Genomic DNA, 23,343 nt, shown 5'->3' with positions numbered 1-23,343 from the left:
GAATTTGGCACATGTGTTGTGTGCAGTTGCACAATGCATCCCCGCGGGAAGTTGTCCACAAATCCCGCCCACCTGCAAAGATGTGTTGACAAGGCCAAATGCGGAAGGGTGGTGTGTGAGCCGAGTGTGTGTGTTCCGATGCCATGTGTGTGCGGTGTGCGCCAGCAACTTTGATCCAGCTGCGAACTGTTCATGCGTGGAAGCTGCATTGTTCGGTGCTTAAGAGCGATTGCTGCTGCCATATAAATGCACCTACCTCATGCCAGCACGCTCCCCGTTGCGTATACGTAGTGTGCAACACGCATACGCACTGTTGCACCGCCATAAAGGCTTGTCTCCCCAACTGCGCTCGCTTATTAGTTTGTTTTGCAGGAGGGTAAAATCAATCAATGACCTCACCTGCTGCCTATCACCCGCCATCAAACACAATTTGATGGCATCAAAGCTTTATTTGTGTGCCTAGCCCACGAACAGGATGCCGAGCAGGCAGGATATGAACGGACCTCGGACTACGGACTACGGACTACGGACTGTCGGACCATCGAGGACACCAGCGCATATTTTGCCACATGACAGTTTGCTTCGCATCTATGTCATGGCTCTGTCCGTGTTTTTTGCAACGCTTTTGATCCTTACGTGACTGCGACAATTGTCGCTGGCACCTGTATCGTCAGAGCGAACAAAAAAAGGGCTGCAAGTTGGAAAAAGGCTGCCTGGAAGTGTGCAATGAAAAATAGTTCTGGTTTTTCCAACATACCCAAAGGAAGAAAATTCGAAACCCAAACACTGGGCTGGTTTTTATAAGTGGACTCTGGACATTCTGTCGCTTTTTCTCATCTCTGCGTTGGCGGCAAACTTTTCGCCGGAACATTCCCACATTTGCAAATGCAAATTCAAATGCTCGATTACAGTTGGCAAAAAACCCATATGCATTTGCTTATCGCATCGTGCCTGAGCAAATTTTGAATATTTTCCCAGCATTGCTGATCAATGAAGTGCGCACTTTTTGCCGCCTCGGTGGGTAAAACAAGTTCTAAGCTACTTACTGTCCGGAGTCCTGACTCGAATGGCGATAGATGTTGGCAGACACACCGAATAGTTCGAACTTTCTTGACGGGCGACAGGCGTTTTCCACCTGCAAATTTATGCACTTTCTGACCATGAGAGCCAGAGACTCTGGCCAAAATGAAGTGCAAAGCAGCTTTTGAAGAGCAGAAGGAAGGCATCCTGGCTCGGATGCTGGGTAGTTATGCAGAGTGCTGCCAGCTGCCGGATTATGCTGATTTTCATGGACTGAAATCAATTTGAGCAAGGCAGTTCGCAAATGAACATTGGCTGGCGCACAATCAAAACTTTACTAATTACGAAAACTTGCCGAAAAATCTTCTTAATACAATAAGTGCGACAATGCCCATTCCCCTCATCCGCATCCCAAACATCCTCCTCTCATCCGGGGAGGAGGAGGGATCCCTGAATCCTTGGAGGCAAGCAACAAACAAAGAAACAGGCAAGTGAGAAATTAACTTGCGTTTTCAATTACCAAAGAGTCTAAGGAGCCAGGACCACGCTGCCGAGCCATCAAAGTCAAAGGATGTGGAGCAGACGCCGTCTGCTGACAATGCGAAAATGCAAAGAGCAAAAAGCACTTGAAGCACACAATATTGAAAGCGGGAAAATGTCGGGGAAAGTGCGGGGAAAGCGCTGGGAAATGGGAAATGGTATAGCTGACTGGCGACAGCTTCTGGTTGTATTTTTTATGGGAATGGCCGAGTGCAAACGTTGTTAGAACACTGAATTCCGCCTGAGCAGTTATTATTTAGGCTCCTAAAATGGTTGAACGGCATCTTTTCGCTCGTTCTTGCTCAGTCCTCAATCCTTTTTCCATATTTGATCAGGACTTTTTTGCAGCACTCACCTTAACTTGCTCCTTACTCGTGTTGCTTACTTTCCTTTGCATCCCTCCTGCAATTTGCATATCCATTTCTGAGTCCTTTACGGGATTTGCATATCCCCTCCACAGCCATGATATGTCTCACTTCGCCGTACAATTTATTCTTCTCTTTCAGTTTTAATTATCTGAAAGTTGTTTGATCTGTATCGAATACTTCTGCCGCATTTGGATTAGTTTCCAACCCGTTTTTGAAGCCCGGAGCTTCCCGTCGGGAGCTGGCACAATTTTCTTTCCACGCAGGAGCGTTTTCATTTGGCACATTCGTTCAGGGTTTTTAATTTATTTAAAGTCGTGTGCGGGAATTGTGGAAGGCTGGCTGTCTGGCGACATCAAAAAGCCAGTCGCCATTTGACACTCGCGCCTCGAAAGGATAAAGTTTATAATTTCATAGACTTGCCAGCTCCTTGGCGACTTGCCACGCCCCCTTCTGGGGCGGCGTCTTGAATTTATGCGCTGAATTAATTATGCACGTACGGAGTCGGAGGCATCCGAGCTCCGCCGGAGTCGAAACCCGGGACTTCCCTGTTTGTCTGGTTAGTTTGTGTTTGGCGGCGTTGACGGCGCATTTAAAATAATTGCTCGGCGCGGAAAAAGTAAAGCTGCCGCGATTCGTGTGAAAAGTTTACACTGCGCTCGCAGCATAAGCTCATAATGGATTTGTTGCGTTTTTTGCACTCGCCGCAGAGTTTTGGCTTGCGAACTTGCGGCTTGTGGCATGGAGAAATAAATGAGTGAGGGAGCTCGCCGTAATTGGGTATGCCTGCGATGAGCTAATGCAAGTTATGGATACTTTTAAGTGGGTGTCGCAGAAGGACGCACGACCAAAGGAAAGGATACCCCACCAAAGGACATCTCTGTATCATGAATTAGTTATAAATGTACATCTTTGGCAAGCAGAAGTCGTACGGTCAAAAGACCTTATGCAACCAACCACCATTAATCGGCTGCCCAGATGGAAGATCAATTCAGTAGTTTAGTTGAGAGTAGTTTCAGTTGGCGGCTTAATTAGTTAATTGAATCGGATGTGTTGCAGTTTCGACATCCCCATCGCCCGCAACACTAGCATGCCAACCAAGTGGCTGCCTCTCATGGGATCCATTGAACCCGGTGGTTTGATATTCGGATGCTTCCGCGCTACTCAGTACCCGCTGTCAGGAGCTAGAAGTCGCTCAGTTCCGCCAGCTTTTCAGGGGGCTGCCAGTGCCCACGCAAAGACCCGAAATCCACTGGATGTGTTTCGCTCCTCCCCTTCCGCCGACTGTCTCGGTTATTTACGCCAGCGGCATAACGTTGAAAGCAAATTGATATCATGTGGATTTGGCTTTCACTTTGTGGAATCAATAGGCGAAATCCTTTTGGCAGAGCCTGGCACAGACCCGCTCTGCTCCGCACTCCGTCCGTATCTGCTGCCACTCGAGTTAAGCCAAGGATAATGATTATGTTGCGCAACGACTCCGGCGAAGGGAGCGCTTTGCATAGCTCTTCGATGGGAAGAGGAGGAACGAGGCGGGGCTGGAGGAGGGGACTTTGTAATCGACAGACAATCGACGTGAACAACATAATGGATATCGAACTCGAACCGAGACAGTAGCCCACAGCCCCGAAAGCATACTTCAAGGCATTGCAACTAATTGGCTTTCCTTGGCTGGGAGAGGAGGCGGAATGGGCGGTGCTCGACCGCAGGGAAATGGCCACTCCTGTTTGTCTTCTATGCCACTTGATTGGAAAATCAAACTAATTAAAAGATTTCAATTAAACGCCGAGCTGGGAATGCACTGTCCACCTTCGCCTGCCACCGTAATTCCATTAAAATGGCAAATCAATTTCAATAAATTTCATTCAAAGGTGGAATCGCAATTGCATGGCCAGCTCAGCTTAGCTCTGCTCTGCTCTGCTCTGCTCAGAAGGTCCTGTCGCTGTAGCGACGTCATAAAACTGTTTACATGCTGACAAATCTGTTAATTGAATCGCAAATCCAATTAAAACTTCGATTTTCTATCCCTCGGAACTTTGACTAGCAAAAGTTCAAGTGCATAAATGGCCAACATGTGTGTGGCCAGGACATTCCGCTTTTGTGTGCAAACTTTTCACAGCTGCCCGTCCCCGTTCTCGTCCTCGAAAATTCGTCACGTTTCGGGCCGGGGTTCCTGTTCCAGCTTTTGCGTGTAAATTCAATAACAAATTTATGCGTTTATTTCGTTGAAGCTGCATTAAAGCGTACAATTTCCTAATTAGTCCGTCTGCCGTTTTACACAGGCTCTACCATACCCGTTGCCCTCCCGCTGGCATTTTGCATTTCGCATTTCTGCACGCAAAAATAGTCAAAGCGAAACCGCAAGCTGCGCATAACTAACTCAACTGCTTTATTTGGACAAACCGCAGCCGCAGCCCCTCCCCTGCCCAGCCATTTCCATCCCAGGACACCAGGCCCATCCGTGCTGTCGAAAAATAGCAACATACACAATTTCAAATGCAGCCCGGAGATGAGCAGGTTCATTTGGTCCACGGGGATACCAGAATACGTTACTGGCTAGGAATCACAAACGCACAGCTGGACACATAATAGCCGAGGCTAAAGGACTATCACTTATATTTCAAAGGATACACGGAGCTCAAAATTAGTTGGTCATTTAGTAGTAGTTGGTATTTAATACTTCAGAATAAGATATGCCTGTGAACAGCGCACCTCTGGTGGCTCATTTGGCTTGTTCCGGTTTCGTTTCGGTTCTCGGATTCGGTTTAGTTTCCGGAGAGTGCCGTGTGGAGCCCATTAAAAGTGCATTTAGTGAAAATTTATCTGGGCGCAGAAAGGTGGGCACCGCAGGCGCATTTTCGCATTTTCGACTCCGGCAGCCGGCAGCTACAAGTGTGCGTGTCCGGAAACGGAAATGAAATAATTCTGGTTGCAATAGCAACAGGAAGTCTGCGCTCCTGCCACTTTTATCCTTGGCATCCCAGGCACTCTTGTCCGCCCGCTTTTGGCCTTCTGTCTATTTGCACGACTGCCTGTTTTTGTTTGCTTGTTGGCCCGGTTGGCGTTGGTGCGAAGGTTTTACTGTTTATGCAAATGCTTTGGCCCACGAAATGCTTTAACCGAAAGCACTTTAACCGCATTCACCTTGGGCGGCTGCTTGTTAGTAGCCATTGAGAGCAGAACAGACACAGAGCTGAACAGAGCAGCCCCCCACTTGGTTCCGAACTCCATTCTGCTGCCCAAAAGGCCGTAAAATGCCTGCAAGTTACGGCCATACGGCCGTATACGGCCATGTGCCCCTTGGCTGCTGTTCCCGAAAAATGTTTCATTGCAATTGCTGCCACAGCCACAGCTACTCTTCCTGCTCCGGATCCCCGACTGTTCCGGACACCTCCTTGTGGACAGCCCTTCCACCCCCCACCTCTTCACGGCTGCCCGAGTTTCTATTATGTAGCATATCGTAATCTCACTTGAGTCAAAGGTTTAGCTACCGACACCCAGAAAACACCCGCAACGCCCCAAAAGCACCAGCAACAACGACCCGCAGCTAACACTTTGTAAATAGTCATCGGCGTGTTTATTACTCAGCCGTGCCGGAGTGTCTCTCCCTTCCGCCGGACTCCGCTCCGCCGGAGTCGCTCTGCCGGCTGCTCCTGCGGTTAGTTGCTAGTGTTGCCGTGTAATCGCTGTTGCGAAAGATTTTCACCCGGAGTCTGTGTGTGCTTGACTTTTCGCTTAATGAGAGTACAGTTTAAACTTTGCGTATCACGGACGGAAAACTGAATCGCTTCTCTAATCAGAGCATAAAGGGAGCATCGGACTACAGATTTTTAATATGGGATTGGATATGTTTCATATTAAGCTTACCGTTTCAAAATTAAAGACAAAAACCACAGAAATAAATTAAAAACATTTTCGTTTTCCATTCTCAGAAATATTTAATTACGCATCGTTTTGCTGTAGTTTAAAATTGCATTTGCCAACTTTACTCGAGCGAGCTTTAAGCGCAGAAACATCATTGCAGCACAGGGCCAAAACGGTGAGTAATTGGTAACTGCTACTCAGAGGCACTAACTACACTCGTCCTCCGCTCATTCCGCCTGCCATTTTGCCCTCCACGTCACAACTGGCGAACACAAAACACAACACAACAAAACAAACAATTTCTCTCGCACGAAATTTATCGTTTGCATAAATTTGCTTTATTGCCCGGTTCCATGTCCTTGTGCGCGTATGTATGCGTGCGTCTGTGTGGGTGTGCGGGTGAGTTAGTGGCTGTGTATTTGTGTTGCCAACGGAAGTGTAACTTTCGCTTCCAGGCCAGGCATGGCCAAAAACAACAACAACAGTGAGTTGAATGCGGCGAACAAAGTTTTACATTATTCAATTTAACTAATGAAACTGAAAATTCATTTTACCACATTAACAAACACACACACGCACACAGACAGACAGACAGAAGGCGAGAAATAGAGTCGGCAGGAGGACACGAAGGACGAAGGCAGGAAATGTGACTCGCCTCCGGAAAGGAAAGGACATGTGTGCGTGCTGGACTCCTGTTTTTGGGACTCGGCCTCTCCGCCGGCATTTGAGCCGCCATAAAGCGCGGAAATTTATATTGCAGAGAACTGAGCAAGGACAACCGCGTCGAGGCGCCACCCTATTGCGTTGACATTTAAATAATTAAGTATAATTTTAGCCCGGCCATCCAAATGCCATTTGCTAGTCCTGTTTCAGTATCAGCCATGTGAAATCACATCCCGATGGCGAAGGTGTCTAAATGTATGAAAACATATATTTTGAAAACGGAACAGAAAACTAAAGACTTATTACAAAAGAATATAACTTTTAAAAGGACAAACAATTTTATTGTTTCATTTCCTGTGCTTCAATTTTGAATCTTACTATTAATGCTATATTTTCAAGGGATTGTCTGTTTGTGCGGTCAAATCAAGACCCAAAGCCCATTTAAGAAACAATTTAGTTTTCATCCTCTTCCTCGAATTCGTCGTTATCCGACTCGGAGGCGTCTTCCATGTCGTCGCTGATGTAGGTGCTATTGCACTGCCCATCATCGTCATCGTCGTCATAGTCGTTTTCATCACCGACGTCCTCGTCCAAATTATCCTCGGCATCCTCGTCGACTGCATAGCTCTCTGCTGCGAAGTGGTTCTGCTCCAGGGTCAGGGGCTCCATTGGCATGGTGCCCACAGCCACATGGTCGCCGTTTCCCAAGTCGTGTTGCAAAAAGCCTGGCGGGGATCCGAGCGCCTTGCCCAAAGGTCCCGGGGACTTTGAGAGCGCTGCTGTCGCCGGTTTTTGGCTGTCCTCCGTTTTCCGAGGGCTCTCTTCCCCGGCTGTATTGCGGGTCCTTTGGGCAGCACTTGGCTCCTTGGTGTTGTTGGAACCCTGAGCCCGCGGCAGCAGCAGCGGCATTGTATCCGGCTCGATGGTTTTCTCATAGTCCGTAAAGTTAAACAGCGGCGGCAAGCTCCTGCCGTTGGGCAACTGCTGGTGTGGATCCTGACGAAGTTCGTCGAAGAACGGATGGGCACAGCCCATCAACGGAGAAACCCTGGCATTGGGCGAGTATATCAGCATCTTGGAGACCAGATCTATGGCCTCCGTCGGTGTGCGAATCCTGAACACCTTGGACCAGGGGTGCGGCTTCAGTTGCGGCAACTTAAACTGCTTGTAATGCGGATTCATGTCATGGAGCTGCTCCGAGGTGGGAGTGCCCATAACCTTGACGATCTCTACAATCTGGTCCACTCCCGAGTCCCCTGGGAAGATGAGCTGGCCCAGCAGCAACTCCGACATCACACACCCGGCGCTCCACATATCGATCTTGGTGGTATAGTCAGTGGAGCCAAAAATCAGCTCGGGCGCACGGTAGTACCTTGAGCAGATGTACGAGACATTGGGTTCGCCGGAGATCAGCTGCTTGGCACTGCCGAAATCACAGAGCTTGAGCACACCCGTCTCCGAATCGAGGAGCATGTTCTGCGGCTTGATGTCCCTGTGACAGAATCCCAAGCTGTGGAGATACCCCATGCTCCTCAGCAGCTGGTACATGTAAAGTCGGACAAAGTTCACGGGCAAGGTTTGCTTCGCCCGTGCGTACTGCCGCTCCACTTTATACAGGGTCTCCGGCAAGAACTCCATGACCAGGTTCAGATAGACCTCGTCCCTTTTCTCGCCACTTGAAAAGAAGAACCACTTGAGGGTGATGATGTTGTCGTGGCGCAGCTTGCGCATGATTTGCAGTTCCCGGTTTTTGAAGCGCCGATCCTGCAGGACCTTCTTTATGGCCACCATTTCGTTGCTGGGCACCATTTTGGCCTGGAAGACCACGCCGAAACTGCCATTGCCCACCACTTTCGCGTCCGTGTAGCTGATCTCGGTCATCACATCAGCGCCGAAGGCATTGGTGGCCACCACCGTGGTCACCTTGTTGGCCAACCCACTGTTCTTACTTTGGGAAGCCATCTGATCTGAGATTCCTGAGTATGTCGACTTGACTTTGGCTATCCACGAGATTTCATGTGTTTAAAATACTAAACGTAAGTAACAATTTAAAAAAATTGTGTGTATGCGTGTGGAACTGCCTTTACTTTAGTGTTATATGGAATTGACAGTTTTTGTAGTTTATTTCCAGGATGGCTGAGGTTTAATTCGAGGTGGTGGGTCTCAGAATTAATTCAGTGATTAAAGTCAGCTTAGCTTAACACTTCGTTGGACGAGAAAGTAATGCTGTCACAAATAAAAGAAAGTATTTAATAGCTTGCTGACTCATAATTCGAGGGATCCAAGCGTAGTTTTCACTTCAAGTTGTAGTGGAGCCCGAATCTATGAGCTCGAGGTAGTTTGGCCCCTTGAGCCGAACTTATGCAAGGCCATTCATAATTCGTGAGAGCTTTTCTTTGTTCCGCGTAAGTTGGCTAATTTCGCAGGACCCTTTCGCATTGTTGTCCACGACTCGACTTTCGACTTGAAAGTTTCGCTGGCGCCTTTGTCTCCTGGCATCTTATCGCTTGGCTTTGGCTAACTCGACTTGGCCCTCCTTGTCTTGGCCATCCTGTCCACTCGCTTATCAAAGGACCATGCTTTTACTGTTTCCTTACAGTTGAAGGGCCCCCGAGGGTGGATTTTTTATGATAGCCCCAGATAGCACAAATGGCTGCCCCCGGAAAACGAATAAAAATCTGCTTTGTGAATGTTTGTATAAAATGTCGCTTGCAGTTTATTTTTCACTTGTAATTTTATTGTATATATTAGATTTATATATATATATATTTATATAAAAGTGACACACTCATGGTAAAATCTTGTTAGAGACATTTAATCGTATATTTATGTTTCCTTTTCGTTTGCAGTTTGCACCCTCATGCAGTAGATTGTAAAAGTGTTTAATCGATAATGTTTCATATGCATTCCGTATTCGTTGACCGCACAAATTGTTGAGTAATATTTGTTAACAGAGGGGATATTTACACAATTCAGGAGTCACAGAGGTCGAGAAGGTCAACCAGCGGACGGACAGACTTAAATTAGTTGCAAATGATTAAACTAAGCTAAATGGGGCTTAACGTATATGGTCGAAAGTGTTCGCTTACGTAAATATTATTGAAATTGTTGGACGTTGTTGGCATAAGTAAGTAAGTAGTTCGGGGCTACACTAGAGTATCCTTCTCTTCTACGCATATATTTTATTTAAATTACATACACATTTAGGCTTCTACATTTATTTGGCTTTTCTCGCTGCTGCCGCTGGCTGCAGTAAAATTAAATTTTACATAATCTTGTGTGTGCTCTTGTGTAAGAGGCATTATTTAAATGCGTATCAAATTGGTTCTTAGTAGTTAATAAAAACGTATATTTAATTTACTTCCAGGCGCACGCAAACACACACACATACAGATTCGGCCAGATACGGAACACAACAATAAAATTTTATATTTATCGCCAACGATTTCCGGGAGAAGTCCTTTTCCAGTATAGGTATATGTGTGTGTGTGTGTTTGTGCGTGGGTCTCTGTTTGTGCTGCCTACTTTTGGGGGCCCGGCTTTGCTAAGTTTTCCGCGCTGTCTGCCTTGTGCGCATATTTTAATAAATTGTATGCCGCTGAAATGTGCGCCGCTTATCATTAACGCACAATTTATTTTTGCTTTTATGCTGCTTTCAGCTTTCTGCTCTCATCCTGCCGCCCACAGGCCCCCGATTGCTGTCGTTTATCTGTGAGATACATTTGCTTTTTTGGCTTTTTGATTATTCGCGTCTTAAGATTACTGGGCCTGCTCGCTTCTCGATTAAGTTTCCCTGTCCCAACTTGCCTATATACAGCATTATCTATTTACATGTCGGCATAATGTGCATTTAATTTGCAAACGCAACGTGCTGTCGAAAAGTTTGGGACCAACTTCTGCCCCAGCGGCTTTTAAATGTTGTTTATTGTTGCTCCTGTTTTGTTGATGTTGAACCCGCACATGTAGTTTCCATTTAACTTTCCACTTACACGTTGTGCGTGTTTATTCTTTTCTAGAGCCAAGCCTGCTGCTGTTCGTAGAGTTGCTGCTGCTGGGATTGCTGCTGTTGCTGCTGTTGCTGCTGCTGTTGCTGCTGCTGCTGCTGCTGTTGCTGCAACCAAAGTTTGCAGAATGCAGTGGGCGGCGGGTTCGAGGAGCAGCTTACTCCTGCTGCAGGGGCATGGTCGGCGGGCTTTGGCTATTGCAAATTAAATTTAGCTAATTCTCACAACTCTGTGCTCATTTCGCTTACAATTGCGCTCTGCCGTTTGCATTGTAGTTTTGTAGTAGTTGCATTTGCATGGCATGAAAATAAAAGTGGGAGAAAAGAGGGTTTTTGGGGGTGGGGAGAAAGAGAGAAAATATTTGCACATGTTAGAAAAAGTTTCCTTGTTGATTCGATTTTCTCATTTAAGTTCTCTAGTGCTCGGTAATGTAAGTGGTGTGAGTGTAAGTGTATGCGTATGTGTTTATGTATGGGTGTGGTTGTGTATAGCTTGTTAGTTTGTTCAGCGACTACGGTGCGTATGCGTTATGGTGCTCTTCAATTCGAAATAAATTTACCAAAATATAGTTCAAGTGCCGCCACGCAGTTTATGGCCGCAGTAAATTCAGTTTTATCGCAGCAACTGCCACAAATTGAATACTTTTTATCATTTCAGTTGGCGCCGCTCCACAAATAATTACTTAATTTAATCATAAACCAAAAAGAAATCCTGGAAAAAAGTCACTCCACATTATGTGTGGAAATGGGGTGAGTTTTTATATAGCCATTCATAAGCTTATCTCTCCGCCCTCGGGCAAAAATGTGCGTCAAATTTACGATTGCCACTCGGGCACTTTCCACATTTTCAGCACTTTCCCTGCGCCACCGCTCTCGTTTTCGTTTTCTATTTTCTTTCTGTGACAAAAGTGCGTAAAGTTTCCCCGAGTCCCTTTGTTGCTGGTGGCGTGTGGCCTAGCTACAAGTCGCGATGGGCTCCAAATGGCCGAATTCGACGGGCCAAGGGGTTGGGAGACCGGGGGCTCTAATCTAAAACAAGAACAGTCGTTGTACCAAGGTCGAACACGCAGACCCTTTGTGGAAATACCCTTTCCAAGTTGGGGCTGTGTGTTGCAAAGGGAACTGCATTTAAGTTGTGAAGTGTTGCAAGGTCATTTTTATAAAGCATCCATCGGATATTGTTTAAAGCTTCCAAAACTGTTGAAATTGATTAACAATTGTAAACCATGGTATTTCCTATTTATTATATTAGGTCCATTCACATTTGATTTCTAACCACTTCCAGCGAAATACTTTCCAAATATTGGCTGACCTCAAATATTTATCTTAATCAAATAGAGAGTAACCCGAGGTCATCTAAGCCCCTCGGGCCAACCATTTTCCCTTTCAACTGTTTGTTATGCCTTTTTTGTGCTTCTACAAAATGTTGTTTATTTGGCTCCAAAGTATTTCTACGATATGAAATGTTTGCCTAGCCTGGTTGTTTTTTTTTGGTTCTTTTTACTGGCTGCTCCTGTTGTTGCCAACACTGCGCCTTTTTGCTTTCATCGCTTATTTTTTTGTGGGTTTATTTTTGTTTTGTGGCCTGTTGTTTTGTTGAAATTTGTATTTATGTGCGGGTCGGAGTCACAGAAACATTGGCATCGGGCCATCGAGCCGGCAGAAATATCATTTACCCACCCGGCAACACAACATATACTTTAATGTGTGACTGTGGGTGTGTTTTGTGTCCTATCATATTTTCATGTGTGCATGTGCGAGGGACCTTTGTCTTCGTGTGCTGAAAATTATGTATATTTTTAGCACTTTCGCCTGTTTTGTTTTCGCTTATCGAGTTTGAAGGTCATTTACTTGCAATTCCCAGCTCGAAATGAATGTCCCGGGCTTTCACATCCACTCGGATATGCGAGTGCTGGCTGTTTGGTTGGCTGGCTGGTTAATTTGTTGTGAAATTGTCGTTTTGTTGCTTCAATGGCTGCGTGCAATGCGGCGTATGAGTAATATTTCTACGTTTGCCAGAGCATACTTTTCCGGGTGGCCGTTAATGAGGGCTGCTGGGTTGGCTGGCTGGCTGGCTGGCTGGGTGGGGGTCCCAAAATTTAAATTGACATGTTTAAAGTCAATTTGCCCCAAGTTGGGCTCGTAAACAAAAGAGCAGATTCCACCCCGATGACATTAACCTATTCATTTGTAAAGAGGCTGTCGAATTTCCTAGCTTACATAAATATTTGTGCGTTTCTGTGCTGCCCCGCCAGGCGGAAAAATGTCGAGGCACAAAAATGGGGGAAATGGGGAAAGGCAGTCAAATCAAATGTAAATCCAGAACGAAAGCAAGGAGCTGGCAAGCGAAATTGAAATGAAAATGAATGTTTGCCTGAGAGTCTTTGCCATTGTCCTGGCCCCCAAGTCGATTGTTATCTTGGCCCAAAGGCAATTGAAAATTGGCAGCTGGGAGGTCCCGACATTTCCGCGTTGCGTAAGCCTAACGGGCACATTAATACATAATTTATAATGTTTTCGTTTCGTTTTGTTTTCGCACACTTAAAGGAGCTGTCGTGTATCTGGTTTTTGGGGTTGAGTTCTTTTAAATTTCCCGCGCTGTTCAATAAAGTTTAATGCTTGGCAGGGGAGGACGAATCGGGGTAACAGAACAAAGGGCTTTCAACTCATTATGTTTTTGCCAACATCTCAAAGCTAGAACTTCAATGCAATCCGTAACAATAGCAGATAGACACAATAACTCAACGCTGAACCACCTGGGTAGCAAAAAAATTGCATACATTTCCATCTAAAGGAAAAGTCACTTCTGTTGTTCCTCGGTTTTAGCATGCAGGTCAGAGGTCGGTATCGGTATTACTTCTTGTTAGCTACAGAAAACAGAAAATAGCTTGTACCTACTCAACAAACAGAACAACGGCAACCGAAACGAAACGAAAACGAACTGAAAATAAAACTTACCGTCGACTACTTTGGATAATTGGCGAAAGGATTATCTCTAAGCTGGAGGAAATGTTTTGATTTTGTTGCAGGTTGGTGGCAGCTGATGTTGCTGCCGTGCCAGTTGCTGCTGCTGCTGCACCTGCAACTAAAGTTGCTGCTGTGATATTGTTGGTGGTGTTGGGTGGGGGACTCGCATTCGCATTCGCTTGGCTACTGGAGTGACTATTGGTGGTGTGGCTACTCGGATTCGGGTTCAGATTCAGATTCGGATTCGGGTTCGCATTCGCATTTGCATTTGCATTTGCGTTCAATGTGGGACAATTTAACGTTTGGTTGCCGCTGGTAATTGGCCCTAGTTGCTTTGCCTGCTGACCACAGTAGACATTCGCATTGCAATTATCGAAATTAATATTGCTCGATGGATTGGATTGACGAATGCCGCCGCCGCCGCAGCTGTTGTTGTTGGCGATGCAGTTGTTGCTGCCGCTGCCGCTGCTGTTGTTATTGTTATTCGAGCTATTGTGGCTGCCCGTGGGGGACATCAAAGGAGCATCCGCATCAAAAATGTCCTCGGCCTCGGCGGCCTCATCGTCTTCGGTGTCTTCGGTCTCGTCGTTGGTGGTCTGCGCGTCCATCTGCAGGGCCTCCAGGACAATCATGGCCTCGTCCTCCTCGCTGCAGGAGTGCGAGGAGTGCGTCTGGTTTCGGGGATCGCAAATCGAATCCAATTGGGGGTGGTTTGGGGTTGTAGTACGGGGGTGGTGAGGTTGAAAATACAAACAAGGTTTAGCTTTCTTGCAGGGCTCTAATCACGCTCTATTGTTCAGTAGTTTTAGGGACAGACGGGCATGCAACTTACACATCTACGCAGTTGTTTATCACAATATTAGGCTTACAAATTTATCATAATAATAAATGGCACAGGCAAAACACAAACACATGCTGTTTATCGACAATTTCGACTAGATACATAATATTTCAATTAGGATAATATTGACGAAATCAACCCAATGTATGCTGCTATAGTATTTTAATTAATTTACAAACAGCAGCGAAAACACCCCTGCCCCAGTTTATGAATTTATCATTTGCTGCAGCGCGGCTCCTGCACAATTTTAATTACACGCAAAATACTCGAATAACAAGGGCCCCAATCAACAATGCCAAATGCCAAAGCCAAAGCCGATGGTAATGGCAATGGTAATGGTAACTAAAGCCCCGGCGGCCAAACAGCTGACCATTCGAATCAAACCGCGTGCACAGGTGGCCAGGATAGGGCAGGCACCTGGGGATTGGGAACTGGGAATTGGGAGCTGGTTTCAGGGGGATTGCTGTTCCTAACCCATTCGAAATGCGCCACACGCCCTGCGGTTTTCTGTTGATTGCACAGCGGATAGCGATTGAGTCCTTGTTGATCCAGAGGTTAGTTGCCATGCTTCAATGGGACTCTCTTTAAGAATAAAGTCTTTAATTTGTTCTTTAGCTGAATAAACCCTCGAGCCTAGCCAGCAAAAAATATTGGTAAATAAGCAAGCACTTTTCGATTTGCATTTAAGCAAGGTATTAAGCCATTCAGGTGGCAGACATGTGCGGTAACTAATCGCATTGAATGCGACTTGGCTCTGTCTCTGGCTCAATACACTTAAAAGCTCATTCAATTTGGCCCAAGACACGTTCGCTTGAAGCCCATTTGATGCCTTTATGATGGCGAGTTCTTTGCCAAAAGTCAACACATAAGCACACGAGCGGGGAAAACGCCGGGAAATGGGGGAAAAGCTGGGGAAATGGCTGCCGGCCAGTGAGATTCATTTGTAAATGAAATCAGAAAGGTGTACAAACACAAGCACACTCAAATGGTTCAGGGGTCTAAGTATGAGTATGAGTGCGAGTTCGAGATCGAGTTCCTGAGTATCCTTTACTCACTTAAGCTTTCGGCCTTTGTGTGCTGGCGGCTTATGCTTTTTGTAGCCAAACTACACAAGTTTGCCGGAGAACACAAGTTTGTTTTGTATACACACAAAGTTTGTTTGATTTTCTATTAATTAAAATTGCATTCAACTTGAAAATCGTATTTGTTGCCGCACGAGGGAAGTTTATCTGCTAGGCCTCGCCCACTTCCATTCAATAATGAACTTTGAATTGTAGCCTAATGGAAACACGTACAAGATTGCATAAACAAACTTGAAGAGCGCCGGCCAAAGCCAAGGAATTTAATTAATTTTCCGCCCCGCTTATGGGTGTGTGTGTGCGCGAGTGTGTGTGCCTTAATTGGGCAAACACGCCCATGGCCAGCCAACACACACACGCTAATGCATCAAATTGTCTGGCATAAATGTGGCCCAGTGTCAAACGCCCCCGTTCATTAACACGCGGCTCCTAGGAAAACGGAACGGGGGTCGCATCCAATGTCAGGGACGAATCGGAATCGGGTGGGTCGCCAAGGATGGGTCACCACCTCGTCTGGCAACTGTCGCCATCAAAGATAATTGCCATCCCCCTGGCAGCGCCAGGATGATCTATTTTTTCTACTCCGCCAGCGGTGGTGCAGTCCTATTCTTTTTTCTCGAATGCATAAAACATTTTAAATAAAAACGCATAAAAATATGCCATATGCCGTCTGCAGGACAAAAGACAAAAGGGCGTTTAGAGCCCGGAAAAAGGGCCGCCCCTCCAAACCATCTAGTATTTTCAATTGCCTACATGATGAATAATTAAATCATTCACGGGATGCTGGATAAAAAAACGAGTATTTGTTTAAAGTTTCCCTTTGTTTCTCACTTTGTACATTTTCCGCACTATTTGACATGGAAAAATGTTTTCTGCCAATAAATCAATTGGCAATTTCATATTTTTATGCCCATTTTTTATTTGCCATTTTTTCAAAGTTATGATGCATGCATTTTTGCTGCGGTCATTGTTTACCCTGGGCATTGTTTTCTAAATTTAAAATTTTATGCTGTTGACCAGGGCTGTCATAATATTATTTGGTCTTTAACCTTTAATTTTTAATGAACTTGATATAACGGAGGGAATATTAAACAGCGAGTTGGATAAATACGCAAATGTTTACTTAAATTAAAATGCCCATTCCATTTTCTGAACAACTCAATCAATTTGTGAACATTTCTCCTCAAACGAAAGACGCTTCCATCGATAAGCAATCGCTTTAAGGCCTATAAGTTTGTTGCCTTATTGTTTGCCAATTGTGTTAATCTAGCATTTGTTAGGATTTGGCCAAGTGTGGCCGGCTCCTTGGGCTACTAAAACGGAAACAGTCCGGACAATAGATATAATAACAACTGCAGGCGTTTTACCAGGGACAAAACCATCACCCGATGTGTTCTCCGCCGACGGCGAAAACTGCTAGCCCTTGAAACAACACAGCAAATGGCAGAGACAACAGCAATCGAAACTTTTGCCACATTAAATCAGTAAATTTATTGACTTAACTGCTTTTTGGGGCGAGGACACCAACCCGGCCACGCCTACCAATTTCCCCGCCCGCCCCTTTTGGGGGTTGTCAGCATTGGCGTTTGTCTGTTGGCCGCTGGCTGCGCACTTGCCACTTTGGCCTGGCCAAGATGGTGTCCCTAGTCCCATATCCGAGTGCACTCAGAGAAACAGGAAATATAGTAAATAAATTTTACTTACTATATGAGTTAATTGTATTTAAGTGCTGAGAAATTTTAAAATTCAAATTTTAAATGAGGAATGAAATGTTTTTGCTTAATACTGAGCTGGTTTGCTCTCAGCTTTTCAGGGTGAATAGAGACCGAACAGGATGCGTGTTTTTTTCGAGTGTATCTTCGCCTGCCGCAGGATCCCGTGTTTGGCATATTCCTTTGGCCGCTTTTGCCCCTTGCTGTGCTGTCATAATTTTTGATTTGCTTGTTTTATTTGATGTCCTTGCTGATGTCGTTGCTTTGGCTGCCATTTCAGGCGTAGTCGTCGTTCTTGGCCGCTCCTCACTAAGCTGCTTCCCAGCTTAGGAAAAACAATTTTGCAAAATTTATTTTATAGCAAAATTATGCCAAACATTTCGAAAATGTTTCTATGTACTCCCGCTTGTTGTTTCTCTTGCCGTTTGGGAAATGCGAAAATGCGTGCATGTGTGTGTATCCGGAGGATATACACACATGCGTGTGACCCGGTCGAGAGCTTGGAAGCTGGCCCAGAATTTATTTTAGAATGGTAAGTATTTCTGCTTTCGTACCATCAACTCTGGCTGAAATTATTTGCTCGGGGGCAGCAGGAGAGAAGAGAAGTCAAGGAGGAGGCAGGACTGGAGGTCCTGTCTGTTATATAAACTTGGATAATGTAGCGCAAATAGTTGCTTATTATTTATTCTCTTTTATTGCCCCCGCTAGCCAAAACCTTTGTCTTTACTGGGTCTTTATGGCCTTTTATTTTTCGGGTAATTTATTTGCGCTCCGGCAGAAATTAGTTGGAATATTTCAGTTGTTAATTAGGCATGCGTGAAATTGGGCAAAGTTTTGCGAAGCATTCTTTTGAGTTAGGATATATGGGCATATGTCTGGCCAAGATTCGCCCAACTATTCCACTGAAATTCGAGTGCTGAAAAGGATCCCTTCCCAAGTGGCGCTCTCACGCCTTAAATTTAAGTTAATTAAATTTCAGAGCAACCCGCAGCTGAGATAGCGGAAAGTTAACGTTTCTGGCTTTCGACAGGGCCAGACACACACAGGTCCTTTGGGTGGAGTGTGTGTGCGATAAGGATTCCTCATTTGGCGGAAACGAGGACAGCCCCCACGACTCCCTCAACCCTCACACAATGGGTCTTACGAAATAATCAACATAAAAGCTTCAGTTACTTATTACTCTTGTGCAAATACGGATACACACTACGCCATAGACTCTAGTACTCTTTAGAAATACAAACCGAAAATATAAAGGAGGAGGAGGAGTATCATGCCATACACACTAAGTACTTGGCTGGGGATGCGATAGTGCCAGTGAAATACGGATTCAATTAAGGCGCGGAACACAAACATGCAACACAATGGAGTGGCAAACGAAAGACAAGTTGCACAAACTGAAGATGAGGAGGAGGGGCAGGTGGACGTATCCACATCAACATCAACATCAACATTCAACATCGACATGCGACAGGTTTGCACTTCGTACTCACAGTTGACTGCTGCACCTCGGGCACAGATGGATTCTGGCCATGTTGCAGATACACTAATGGACCGCCCGTTTGCCGTGGCTGCTGGACAATGGGCGGCGACGAGGACGACGTGGAAGGAGGTCCGGCAGCGACGGCGGCTCCTTTGTCGAACTGATAGTACATGACGTCGTTGGCGGGCGCCGTGCCGCCGTACAGAGGAGGAGGGGGTGGCGGCGGATCTGCGGTCTGCGACCCAGAAATGTGGTAAGCGGTGGTCTGTTGTTTTGGGGAACCCACTGCTCCCGTTCCTGCTCCTGCTCCAGCTCCTGCCCCGGCTCCACCCGGCATCTGCGGCATCTTGTAGTTGTAAATGTAGGGTCTTTCGTACTCCCCGCCGTGGATGTAGGACAAGAAGAGGTCCGATTTGGCTGGCTGAAGGCCAAAACCTCCGGAGGAGGAGCCGTTGCCACCTGATCTTTGACCTGAGGGACGATTGTAGCCCGCGCCCGAAACATTGCTGCTCGCATAGTGCAACGGATAACAGCCTGCGTTCGCTAACTGTGAGTTCCCGCCGCCCGTCAGGAGTTGCGTTTTGGTCAGACTCTGTCCGGAGAGCCGCCGGGTGGGCACCCCAATATCCGACTTGGCATCCCGGCGCTTCACCTGCGCCACGTGCGTGGACGGACCTTGGTAATAGTAGGGCGACGCCGGATTGCTGGGCCACTCCACGAAGCTGCGCTGCCGGCTGAAAGCACCACCACCACCTTGAGAACCTGGACCACCGACACCACCAGATGTTACCATGTTGCCGGCCAGATTGCTAATGCTGCCTCCTCCGCTCACCACGCCCTTGGAGCTCTTGGCCAGCGCATTGTTCAGACTGAACTTGTACTGGTTGTTCTCAAAGGTCGTGTAGTGGAGCAGGCGATTAGCCGGCGACTGTTGATTTGAGTTAGTAGCGCTGTTGGGGTTTTGGCTGGAGCTGGGATTGGAACTCGAGCCCGCGTTGTGGACGGGCGCCAGTCCCGAGGAGCTCCCTGGGTTAGTGGACGATGGCGAGGAGGTGGCGTATTTGTAGGTGCTCTTCTGCTGGCGCTGCTGCTGCGCGAACAGCGAGCGCTGCTGCTGTTGCTGGTTACTCACGGTCTGCTGCATCAGGTTGTTGTAGTTCCCCCCGGCACTGCCCCCCGACTTCCGGTGCGATCCGCTTGAGGCGCCAGAGGATTTGTTGGTGCCATAGCGAGTGCTGTCGCTGGATCTGGAATGTTCAAGGCGTTACATGGTAAAAGAGTAAGCAGGTTAGTTTAAGGTAAAATAACTTTTAAAATACTTAATAAATATTATGATATAATATGAGGCGATCTTACCTTTCCGATGAGTATGCATAATCCTGATCGGCTCCCAGTCCAGAGTCAGTGTGCTCGTGGGACACCCGCAGAGCCGAGTTCTCCAAAGGACTCAGATTGGAGCCAGTGGGCGAGATAAAGTCACCCATGCTCATGCTGGACATCATTCTGAAGTTGAGAAATTTACATTAATTTCCCAAATTTGTAAAGACATCTCCTCTACTCACCTAACTAGACCATTATTCCGTTCACACTCCCTTGAAGATATAGTGCTGGCCGAGCGGATGGATCCATTCTTTGGCGCATGGCCTCCAGCTCCAGGACCTCCGTTGGCCTCGTGTGGATGCGTGCTTTGATAGTAAAGTCTACAATTATGTATATGAGTTAAGTGAGATCTGATAAATAATCAGAATAAAAACTGAAAGTAGTGCCACTCTAAGGGTTGACCCTTACCTATTAGTAATTTATATATTGGTTAACTAGTACTTACCCCCTGATGCGATCGACGCGATTCCTGGCCTGACCCGCATTTCCAGATCCACTGCCATTGGTAATGGTGTTGCCAGAGCCCGTACTCTTGGCTCCCACACTACTCTTGCTGTTGCTCTTGTGGATCTTCAAGTTAGAGTTGGACCTCTTCGAAGTGGTCTCCACCACCGTGTAGGGAATCTCCCGTAACTGCTGCTCCGACATGCCCTCCGTGTCCACCAGATCGAATTGTAGGTGCTTCGCCAGCTCACTGTTCCACATGCGGCTTCGTGATTCCGATGGGGATCTATTTTTATTTACAAATTTTAAATAATAATTTAATTATACATACTCCTCTTTTCTCCTTTTTGGTTGTACTCACTTGTTTTTGCGGTGCCTTCTGGATTTGTGGTGCGAATGGGTGTCCGAGTGGCTGTCGTTGCTGTGGAGACTCCTGGCCACCATGCTGCTCTTGGAAACCGCTGCCTGTTGCACGGAACTCTGGCCCAAACTGGCCTCCGCCTGGCGTCGTTGCACTTCCCTCCACTGCGATGTGGAGTCTATAAGCTCGGCACTTCCACTTCTCATCGAGGAGCTGCGATGACCGGAGTAGCTGCGTCCTCGTGTGCTGTCGTGATCGGATCCTCCGGCTGAGTCCCTTCGATGCCGGTGCGAACGGCGGTGCTTGCGATGATGCGAACGTCCTGATCTTCCGGACCGACCTGATCCTCGGGAAAGCTCGCTTTCATTATCTGAGGTGCGGCGATGACGGTGCTTATGCCTTGAATTAGAATGATTTGCAAATTCCTAAGGTCAACAAATCAACGAATTGCTAAAAGTTCCTTGATAAGATACGTGAAAATACCAAAGTTGATACGCATAAAAATTGGGAAATTCAAATTCCCTTGCGAAATTCAGATCTTTGCAGATAAGATAAATAGACAAACTTAATCAGTTCAACCAACCACTCAAACTAGGCGCATGCCTAAGGATGTCCAAGTCGATAGGGCTTAGTTGGTCTTAAAATGTCACATATACTGGACTCTATCTCAACCTACTTAACCTTCTAAAGTTAATTAAGTGTTGACAACCTTAATGCATCTAGATCGATAAAATTCGCACGCGTCGCATTTATCTAACTTCATCCTAGGATTCAGACCTGATGCCCTTTGAAGGGTCAAGCTCGGGTCCGAAGTCTATACAGTAATCCCGGTTGATGGGTTTGACATTCAAGTTAAATATAAATGCACTTAAGTTTAAGCCTTTTTTGCATTAAAAATAATGCGTAATATTACTAAGACTTACTTGCGCGTGGACCGCGAGTCGTTGGAGGAGTGGCTCTCCACGGAACTGGAGCGGTATCTCTGCTGCTGATGGGAGGCGGATGAGGAGCTGGCCCGCTGCTGACGGTGGTGGTGCGAGGTCGAGGAGGTGGCTGCCGCTGACGAGGATTGGTGGTGCGGATGGTGGCTGGTACCGTGACCGTGGCTGTGGTGGCTGTGATGGTGGTGCAGTCCACCGCCTGCCGTACTCGCGGATCTCACGGATCGCGGACTCGACGGATTGTGCCCGAAGAGGGATCTCTGCTGGGAGCGGGGCCAGGGAGCACTCCGGGTGCTCCTCGGCGAGTCGGGCGTTTGCAGGTTGCCCCCGCTGTTGTTGTTGTAGCTGCTGGAGTTGTTGTTCTGCTGCTGATGGCAAGGTCTGATGCCCAAGCTGGTGGGTATGCTGTAGGTGGAGCGATAGGGGCTGTCGTAGTTGCTGTTCAGGGGAGGAAGTAGAGATTAAAGGCGGGGGATCAGTCATCGCGATCTCGCATTATTTTGCCATAAATTTAAATTGTTTAACATAAACGTTGATTAAAGTCCGCGGCATGGAAGGTCATTTAGGCTGTCCAATTCGATCTGGGGAGGCAACTGAGCTCCTCCAGCCATGCCACCACGAGATCGACACAGACAAATAATGCGCGTGTGCAAAATTGAGTAATTGCCGCACTGGCAATCAGCGGGCAATCATTTTGTACTCCCAGGAGTCGTCGCTTCGGTCCAGTTCGGTTCGCCTCAGTTCCTCCCAGCATTAAAAATGCTGGCAAATCTTTAGTACAAGATCTTTATTATATTAATAGCCCTGACAAAAGACAAAAACCTTTAAACTTTTTTCCCGAAGGAAGCCATGAAAAGCCATCTGGGAGGATCCCAGAAAAGCCAGAACGTGCCCGGTGATTTATGCTCCCTGGGATGCAGCGATCTGTGATTTGTGATCTGGCATCTGGGATCTGGATAGTCTGGTCTGGTGTGGTGTGGCGGGGATCGGCTGCCTGATTGGCCTGATGTTTGGGCTTCTCTTTGTTTGCAAATGATAAATGACGCGGGCTATTTGCTCATCCCGGGTCTTGCAGGAGAAGGAATTCAGCGATTACGATTGGCTTCTATTACCTTATTTAGAGCCTCACCTGAGCGTGTAATTTATGCACGGATGGTGGGCAAACACTTACACTGGACAGCTGGAAATGCTGGCTGGTAATTGTCCAATTCAAGTGCTTCTTGGGAGGAATCGCTTTCGATTAGTCTCCACAACGGAACACGAGTATACACTCGCTCCCTCACTCCCTGACTATAAATCGCCTGGCATGACTCAATTTCGCCCGAAACTTCTATGATTTTTATTTGTCCATATAATTTGATGTTCACAACCATAAAACATTTAATAAATGCTGCGTCTAGACAATGTAACTGCCTTCGAAATGGCAACTAAATGGATTTTGAACACGAATTCGAAACAGAACAACCCACAGTGCCAGAGGGCACTTGAGCCGGGACAATGCCAAGGAGCTTCTATCTATGTATCCTGTTTGTCCTGTCAAACGCAAACGCAGGCGGAAAAGGCGGGGAATGATGAAGTGCTCCGGCTGCATTCCTTTCAAATTGAACCCGGCGATTCGAAATAGCAATAGCCATACCGAAAAATATATGTTTGAAAATTAAAAAGAGATCAAAGGCGAGTCCT

At 46.7% G+C, this 23,343-nt stretch overlaps 2 protein-coding genes across 10 annotated transcripts in view; both read right to left on the bottom strand.

Annotated features, from left to right (window-relative positions):
- Positions 1-6,786: 6,786 nt before the first annotated feature.
- Positions 6,787-8,633, bottom strand: LOC6612977 (putative glycogen synthase kinase-3 homolog). Its single transcript, XM_002037432.2, has one exon. It carries the CDS (start codon positions 8,412-8,414, stop codon positions 6,906-6,908), a length of 1,509 nt encoding a protein of 502 aa, XP_002037468.1. The 5' UTR covers positions 8,415-8,633; the 3' UTR covers positions 6,787-6,905.
- Positions 8,634-9,140: 507 nt separating this feature from the next.
- LOC6612974 (band 4.1-like protein 4) overlaps positions 9,141-23,343 on the bottom strand; it is a 55,279-nt gene continuing 41,076 nt past the window's right edge. For 2 of the 9 annotated variants that reach the window (XM_032720367.1, XM_032720371.1), the window contains 8 exons: positions 21,643-22,098; positions 20,720-21,118; positions 20,360-20,644; positions 20,097-20,234; positions 19,891-20,037; positions 18,545-19,781; positions 13,414-14,093; positions 10,947-11,167 (listed from right to left, as the gene is read on the bottom strand). In XM_032720367.1, coding sequence (XP_032576258.1) covers positions 11,110-11,167; positions 13,414-14,093; positions 18,545-19,781; positions 19,891-20,037; positions 20,097-20,234; positions 20,360-20,644; positions 20,720-21,118; positions 21,643-22,098 — 3,400 coding nt within the window. In that variant the 3' untranslated portion in view covers positions 10,947-11,109. Of the gene's footprint in view, positions 10,714-10,946; positions 13,323-13,409; positions 14,094-18,544; positions 19,782-19,890; positions 20,038-20,096; positions 20,235-20,359; positions 20,645-20,719; positions 21,119-21,642; positions 22,099-23,343 lie in introns of those variants that run through there. The other 7 variants (XR_004361970.1, XM_032720369.1, XM_032720372.1 and 4 more) reach the window with 7 other exon arrangements.

This window comes from Drosophila sechellia, chromosome 3R (assembly GCF_004382195.2).
Source record: "Drosophila sechellia strain sech25 chromosome 3R, ASM438219v1, whole genome shotgun sequence".
NCBI classification, from domain to species: Eukaryota; Metazoa; Arthropoda; class Insecta; order Diptera; family Drosophilidae; genus Drosophila; species Drosophila sechellia.
Note: the sequence above shows the minus strand (reverse complement) of the source record. Positions and strands in the feature narration are given on the sequence as shown.

Bases quoted from the DNA above. Each gene is read 5' to 3' on its own strand.
- LOC6612977 (XM_002037432.2), bottom strand. From the start codon at position 8,414: ATGGCTTCCCAAAGTAAGAACAGTGGGTTGGCCAACAAGGTGACCACG.